Source organism: Triticum dicoccoides, chromosome 1A (genome assembly GCF_002162155.2).
Source record: "Triticum dicoccoides isolate Atlit2015 ecotype Zavitan chromosome 1A, WEW_v2.0, whole genome shotgun sequence".
In the NCBI taxonomy this organism is placed as follows: Eukaryota; Viridiplantae; Streptophyta; class Magnoliopsida; order Poales; family Poaceae; genus Triticum; species Triticum dicoccoides.
In genome coordinates this window covers 519,275,065-519,283,537 of record NC_041380.1, presented here as the reverse complement: position 1 = coordinate 519,283,537, position 8,473 = coordinate 519,275,065, and the positions used below count along the sequence as shown (strand labels likewise).

Genomic DNA, 8,473 nt, shown 5'->3' with positions numbered 1-8,473 from the left:
ACGAATGGGCAACATCTACATGACTGGTTCAGAAAATAGAAACACGCCCCCTCGCTAGGTAGGTGAGTAGCTAACATAGCAGACCAAGTCAAAGAAATATTACGTTTAATATATTATATTTATTATTTCGGCCAGGACAAACGGATGTGCTATCTCACCCTCTTTTTTTGTAGGATATGTTAAATTATTTACACTTTTTCGGCGTGAGTAGATTAGCGATGGCGGTTGGCTGGAAACTTGAAATTGGTAGCCGTGTAGATGGCGCATGGGAAAGCGGCGCGCACACAAACTATGGCGGGAAAGGATATATACGCGCTAGCTCATCTTTGCTTGCTCGTCTGCATCTTCTCTTGATCCGCATGTGATTGCTAAACTTAAACAATAGTTCCCTTCACGGCAATTTAATTGGAAGAAATGTGTGCAATTCTCTGAAGATATACTTATATTATTTAAAGCAATCCGTGTATTTGCCATGATGGCCGACATCGTCGACAATCATTTTCCCTAATATACATAGTTGCATGCAGTACTAGGTTAGGATTATTAAATTGTATATGTTGTGCGTATGCTTTTGCCGGGTTAAACTTTAAGGTGATCACTGAACAGCGGTACATGTAACCCATGCATCAGGATCCTTTGTGTAGAAATACTGAAGGTCTGAAGCATGCATATTTTGCAGAGTCGATTTAGGGGCATGATGAATTTTTTAAAGTTGCGTGGTAATGGTGTCTTGTAACTACTGCCATGTTCTACCATACTCCCTCCGTCCTTCAAAGAGTATACTTCCAACTTTCTTGAAAAGTCAATTTTTTTTATGTTTGACTGTATTTATACAATAATACACCAATATTTATGCCATAAAATTAGTAGCATTCGATTCATGATATAATATATTTTCATCATATACCTATTTGGTTTCACAAACATTGATATATTTTTACACAAACTCGGTCAAAGTTTCAAATAGTTTGACTCTCTAATAAAGTTGAAAGTACACTCTTTTAAGGACAGAAGGAGTATATGGTAAACTAGTACTCTATATAGCAGTCATTATGTTAAAGCCACTATATCCGGTCAGGAATCCTTTTAGGTAGCTTGTACTTACGATCTTCTAATTATTTAATTGTCTGCCCCTAATCCAAAGACTTATCTTTTGTCCTAAGAGTTGAATCCCTCAATAGTGGCACTCTTTTTTTCTGTGAGAAATAATAGCGGCACTCAAGCGGTGGCACAACGTGATGGAAATCATAGAGCGGGCCGAGTATGGGCCGACAGCTTGCACAACGGCCCATATGTGGCTTTGGAGCCAAATTCGGACCAATTCTAAGAAAAATATAAACACAAGGACGGGTCGTGGCCCGGTTTGGTCTCGAGTCCCCACTACCCTCAATTCCTGTTGTCAAGGACGATGAATGGCATTACTGCTTTTATCCTGCAAGTCCTTGGTTTTGTCGGCCCTTTTTAGTTGTGTGCATCCTCGATGTCTCGATGAGGTCGTAATATTATGTTGTCCCACAGGTCGGGTGTATATGGTATCATCTTAACTAGACCATAATGGCACGTGTTGCCGTGCCCGTTCATTTGTGTGCTAGAATGATAGGAATTTTTGCCAATATATGGTAGTAAGGCATGACTTCTGACCATTTTCATTTTGAAATAATGATATAGATAATTCCAAAAGATGCATGATGACACTTGTAGTAAAATATGAACAATAGTTTATATAGTGAAGACGTATGCATTCAATGGTGTGTGTGATAGCTGGTTGTACCAGGTGATCAGCAGAGCATGCTCATCATTGTTTAGTACAGGCTTAGTGAAACTAAAGCATAAAAATAAATAAAATTGACAACAAAATTAGTATAGGTCCAAATAAAGGCCGTCTATACCAGAAGATGTCGGCATCATATAAGAGAGATAGAGAGAGAGTGATTAGGCCCCATACTCTGATTGAAAAACCAGCGTGCATTGAAGCCCGTGTTCTTCATGATGTCCAGAACTCCAGATCTCCTATACCTCAAAAGACCTCTGTCAAGCATAAGGGCACACCAAGAAACACGGTAAAGCACAACAATCAAATTGCTTATTCAGTATACACATAAGGTGTCCCAACATATATTTTTCATCTCTTCCTTTCAAGGATCAAAGATAATAGATATGCAAAAGTTGATAGCCATTAGCAGACCAATCAATGGTAAGTATTATTGTTATTGTTTTCATATATGTGGGGTGAACCTCCACATCATAAACTGCAAAAATAACTATTGAGAAGATGCAGTAATAATCAAAAGAAGATATGTCAGGAACGTATAGGAAATATCCGAAAGCCCCCGTGTCGCTCCTAGGGGCGGCACGGGCGGAACCCCCAGCGCCGGCACCTCCGCTCCCCCATCCCCTCCATCCCCCTCGCCGTCGCCGGCGCACGTCTGCGGGCAAAGCCCCCTGGCGGCCGGCGGCGGCGGGATCCGCTCTCCCAGCGCAGGTGGTGGTGGGGGCTCCGGTGCTGCAGGTCCGCGGCTGCTTCGGCGGCCCGGGCGTAGATCCGGCCCCTGGCGGCGCTCCGGTGGCTCCTGGCTGCGCGGATCCGGCGAATGGACGTGCAAGCGGGTGGCTCAGCTGCTCGGCGGTGGCCCATCTGGCGGTGCGGCGACTGTGGCTGGACAGGCGGGTTGGCCGTCTGTCCTGCTCGGTGGGATGGGGCGGGGTGACGCCCCCCCTCTCCTGGCTTGGTGCCCCGGTTCTGGCCGGCCTTGCTGGCCCGGTGTGGGTGGCGGCATGGTGGGTGGTGGGGGGGAGGCTCAACCCCCCTCGGCTGTGCGGTGGGCGACCACGGCGTCTTCTTCGCAGCGCCTCTGGTGGCGTCGGTGGACTCCGAAGGCTTCGGCTACGCGTTTCTCTGGCGTGTGGGGGTGTGGTGGCAGCCCACCTCCCTGCTCAAGTGAAGCTTGGTGGTCTCCGTGGCAGTGCGGTGGTGGGCGCCAGATCTGGCTGGTTTGGCCGGCTCTGGCTCGCCGGCGGTTGCTGGCGGTGAGGATGGCGGCTCCTGCGTGATGGTGGTGCCGTTGTCGCGTAGGAGGTGTGTGGGACAGCAGGCTTGCAGTCCGGTGGTGCTGCATCGCCGGTTGCATGGGGGTGCTTGGTGAGGGGGCTCCGAGCGAAAGCCTAGACGACGCGGCGTCCGGGGACGTCGTTCTTCCTCCTTGGGGGGTCATCCTGGAGCCTCTCCTTTCCTAGCACCTTCGGACCTTGGCCATCGGGCGAAAGCCTAAGACTCCGGTGTGAGTCGGGCGACGGCGTCGTTCTCCAACGTCGCGACGCCCTTGGGGGCGTCGCCTTGAAGGTCATCGATCCCCTTCGCGCTTTCCTGGAGCTGGACATGCACGACATCACGGTCGGTAGGTGCCTGGCTGGCGATGTGGGTGGGTGACGCGGATTCTTGTGTGGCAACGATGCGGCTATGGGCGGAGTTGGTTTGCAGCTGAGTTTTGGTAGTCGGTCTCATCCGGCGTGTTCGAGGGGTTGCCGTGCTTCACTTTGTCTTCTTGGAGTCGGAGCTGCTGAGGAGGGGCCCTTGCGGCAATGATGACGCGAGGCGGGTGGTCGGTTCTGGCGCTGGCTCGGCGCAGGCTCAGCGCTTATTTCCTGCAATGCTCGTTGACAGAGTTGGAGCTGCCTGGTAGTCGGCGTGTGCGGTTGACTGTTTGGCATCGGCCGGTGCAGGCCTCGGCGTTTGCTTGTGGCGAGGGCTACTTCGGTGGTCGTCGATGGTGGAGTCGGAGTCGCCCTTGTGGAGGTGTGATGACGATGGCACCGGGTTGCAACCTTGAGGGTGTTCTCTCCTTTGGCGACGTGTGTGCGTTCTTGTGTTGGTTGCCAGATCGCCATGTGTGTCTTATGTGGATGTGTTGTAACGGTTTTCTCCCGGATTTCCGTTAATTAACCGGGAAATTCTCTTCTTCTTTATTAATGAGATGAGGTAAAGCTTTTGCCTCCGTTTCAAAAAAAAGAAGAAGATATGTCAATACAGAAATCAACCTTAGTGCCTTTGGATGTATTCTCTTGTAGTCCTCTTCTCGGGAACGAAAATCTAGAAGAAATTAGTACATGATCATGCCAAAAACAAGTGATGGGAAGGAGGTGGGAGGGGCAGCTGAAAAGGGACTCACCAGCATCAACCACATGCATGTATGGGTTTGGATAAGTAAAGAAGATAGGAGATCCATGAGAAGGAGGTGGAACGGTGGAAGTGGAAGCCGAGCAGAAGGTGTCGGTATCTGCCTCCTCCAATCCATGCCCCGTCGCCGCTAGCTGAAAGGACCTTCCTCAGGTCCAAACTTGCGCGACATCTCATCCATGCGCAGCGGCCGCTGAAAGGAGCTTTTCGAGATCCTTCTTACGCGGCGGTTTTTGCTTCAGTTTCAATTTGGAAGTGACGTGTGGTACATCTGTGAGAGTATGGAGAAGGATGTAGGAGGAGTATAGCCGGCCATGGACGTCGCCGGCGCAGCTGTCCGCCGCAGCTGCCATGGAGGAACGTTGCAAGATAGGAAATTAAAAGCAGTAAAAAGGGGCCTACAGAGGAAGAATACACAGAGAGTAGAGGGTACCGACGCGGAGATAGACCTGTAGTAGAGAGTCGCCGACGGGACGGATGGCCACGGCGGTGCATCACGGATGAAGGAATGGTGGCGCATCATGGACCGAGGAACAGTAAGCGAAGAGGTCGAGGGAGCGGGATAGCGCTGTGGACACACTGGACCACCACCTGCCCCGTGCGAATGGGAAGTTGGACCTGGGCCTTTGATGGCCCGAATACGGAGAGGGGCGGGAGCTCGGTCTGCAGAGCAGTAGCCCGCGAGACGGTGCGTGGAGCGCCAGGACAACCTGGGGATGACTGAGGTGATCTACATAGTACGTTCAAGTGATCCGATGGCTGACAGGCTGAAAACACTGTGGAGGCTCGGTGGTAGATGCGTTATACTGTTTCTCAATATTAGTATATTTCCCCTTTCTTATTTTTCCTTTTTTGAAACTGGTCAAAACTTCAAATTGTATGAAACGGAATTACTCGTCAGTTCTAGTCATGCAACTACCTTTTAGAGTGGAAATTTGAGGTGATGCAGAAATGTAGCAAGCTTTTGACGAGTCAAACAGGATAGGTACTAACAGATGCATCGATCAACACAACTGAAACAAGGTCGGGAAATCATTTCTGTGGGGGATTTAGAACTATGATATAATTCTAACCTGAACATCATCTAGAACAACATGTTACAAAAGAATGTGATTGACCAGAACCAGTTAGGCAGATTCACAGATCAACAAGATGACTGATCTAATATATATCTACACATGACATACATACACTGTTGTAAGAATCCTTTGACTACCATGCCGCATGTTTGCTTCGGGGTCCTAGCTCCTACACCCCTCTGTCGATGGAAGGTACAACAACATCCATGACCCCACATATTACAAGTTTAGTGACAAATTACTTCCTATGTCCATGCTATGGTTGATTTATTTGATGTCCTGACCTATGAGATCGAGTCCCACAAGCAAAAAGGAGATGCCTTGGAACAACAGGAAGTAGAAGTGAATCCCTTGCTTTGATAGTAAGCTGCGAGCGGCGGCGGACAGGAGGAGTAGTGACATGGCAAGCTCCTTCTTATATATTCGGTTGTACTTCTTGGATTCCTTTTTGGCCTTCGATTGCTCCTTGATTGCTAGGTTGATGGCTGGCAATGAGCCATATTTTAGTTGCTCCAACCCCTTGGGCGCCAAGGAAATGAGATCACCCTCCAATGATCGACCGGACTTCTTGGTGACGACCCACTCATATGTACTTCCTAGCTGGAACAGTCCAGAGATCATGGCATTGAACTTGGTAACAGACATGGTGTTCTCGAAGAGCAGGTATGGGATGATAAACGGGAACGATTTCGGTGTAGGGACAATGTTTAGGAATGACATTAACACTGGGATGTAACAGACGACCCAATTGGGAAGCTCAGCTTCAGGCACAAACATTGTCATTGGGAGGATAATGCAGAAGAGTGTGAAGGAATAAAAAGGCAAGATGAGCTTGCGTAGCAAGAAGAAAAGAAATATTAGGTTGGCCTTCTTCCAGAAGACAATCTGCCATAACAAAATTAGCTACCATTAGAGCAGTACCTTGCTATCTTTGACAAATAATAATGTTATCCAAAGTTAACGGATAGCCGACATAATTGAAAACAAAAACCTTGAGTGAGCAGCATATACAATGACATGAATTCTAGGTATGTATTCAAGAAAAGAACCTTAAGCAACACACAAATGCACCTGATGTCATAAGTATGTAAACAAAAGTCTAGGAAAAGAAGAATCTACAAATGTCACAAGCAATAAAACATATTACGATGTTGGTAGCATTTCTAATCACAGTGTACAACTATCTCAAAAATTATGAACTGGATTTTAGAGCAGGAAAAGAGCACTTGCAATACCTTGCATCTAATGATATCTGGCAAGCATAGCCTAAACAATTGCATCGGCCCCGAATGCCACCGGTGTTGTTGCTTGCGGTAAGCCTCGTACGACTCTGGTAATTCGCATTGGCACTGCCCAGAGATGATACACAAATTAGCATAAGATATATCATAAGATATTTAATCTACCATAGTAATGATGTAATAATGCAATCCATGAGTAATTAGGCACAAGATGCACCTCAACATCATTCAGAAAGACAAACTTCCAGCCCTTTAGGTGTGCACGAACAGCAATGTCCATGTCTTCCACCGTTGTTCGTTCCATCCACCCTCCTGAGTCCTCCACAGCCTTGATCCTCCACACCCCAGCTGTGCCATTGAACCCAAAGAAGTTGATGAACACACCATTCACCTGTTGCTCCACCTCAAAGTGGAAGCATAGGTTAATGTTCTGCAACCGTGTCAATAGGTTCTCATCTTTGTTCACAAATGACCATCTGGCTTGGACAAGACCCAGATCCTCGTTGTCCTGCACCCACCCAATGAAAGAGTTCATAATCTAGAATCACTAAAATCTATACGTTCACATAATTCAATAGTTGAATTCCACCTTAAAATGCGGCACAGTGCGCTTCAAGAAATCGGGGTATGGCTGGAAGTCGGCATCAAAGATGGCGACATACTCGTAGTCCTTCACATAATTGCAACTCATCGCCGACTTGAGGTTACCTGCCTTGTAGCCCTCCCTAAGGACACGATGTCGGTACACAATGTGTGCACCACTGTGCCTCCACTTCTCCACCTCATCTTTGATCAATGCCTGCGTTGCCACGTCATCGGAGTCGTCCAGCACCTGCACAAGAAAGTTGGACCTCGGCCATTCTAAATTGCAGACTGCTGCAATCGACTGCCGATACACCTAAATAAAACAAGAGATAGCCATCATGATAATTTTTTTGAATCTATTGAAACTGTGGGGGCAATTGTAGGTGGTGGCAGTGGTGCAAACCTCTTTCTCATTGCACATTGGTATTTGTACGAGCACCATGGGGTAATAGCCGGCATTGGGGTCCTCTGCATCAGACAGTGCTGGAGAGAGAGGCTTAGGCTTGATGCGTTTGACGAGAATGTAGAAGCAACCGAGGCTCTGGAAGAGGCGGTCGACACTCTGGACTAGGAAGAGCACCACACATGCGTCGGCGAGGAGCTGGAGCGGTGGGGCAACATAGGCGGCACGAAAGCGTATCCACGATGCATTGAAAGAATTGATGAAGACAACGAGGTTCCCCTTGCCGTTGGAGTAGGCGGCGAGCTCGACAACAAGGAGAAAGATGGACATCATGAGGCAAGCCTTGATAAGCGTGTAGAACCGAGACCGCCTCGAAGTGGGAGCCCGTTCCGCCACATCCTCGCATTCCCCATCAGTGGCGTCAGAGTCCGTCCGGCCGGCCACAACACGGCGGCGTGCAGCGTCGCCCAGCGCAACCGCGGCGGATGTGAGCCACGCTAGGCAACCAGCGGCACGGTGGGCCTTGAGACGAAACACCCATGTGATCTGCTTCGTGTTCTTCACTCTTCGCCTTTGCCCGCCTACTCGGGCCAAGAAGTCCTCGCCGTTGTCACCGCTACCGTTAATCTCCGAAATAGACCAGTTGGGGTTCTCCATCTTGACAATGACCGGCATGTCGCGGTAGGCATTGCCGCCGGCAATGGCGGCCCTGCTGGCCCACAAGCTGTTCCATGGTGCCATCAAAAGGAAAACTCCTCACACACCACCAGCGAAGCTCACACCTTTAATATTCTTCCCAAAATAGCAATCCTGCTCTCTGTACTCACTGGTCACACACTATTCCTGGGGCTCCCCTTCTTTTGAGCAAGACAGCTTCAACTGAAGACGCAATGCCAATCGATCTTGCCCACCACCACCACTCCACTCGGTAGGACACAAATGGCATGCAGTGCCAAGAAGGGAGCTAGTTCATGCACTTACTTAGTACTAA

The 8,473-nt window shown here is 48.7% G+C and overlaps 1 protein-coding gene across 1 annotated transcript; it reads right to left on the bottom strand.

Moving 5' to 3' along the window:
• Positions 1–5,382: 5,382 nt before the first annotated feature.
• On the bottom strand, positions 5,383–8,223 carry LOC119315028 (putative xyloglucan glycosyltransferase 10). Its single transcript, XM_037589729.1, has 5 exons — positions 7,483–8,223; positions 7,084–7,392; positions 6,712–7,002; positions 6,489–6,602; positions 5,383–6,138 (listed from the first exon to the last, which is right to left on the bottom strand). The coding sequence occupies exons 1-5, from the start codon at positions 8,221–8,223 to the stop codon at positions 5,521–5,523; spliced, it is 2,073 nt and encodes a 690-aa protein (XP_037445626.1). The 3' UTR covers positions 5,383–5,520.
• Positions 8,224–8,473: the final 250 nt, after the last annotated feature.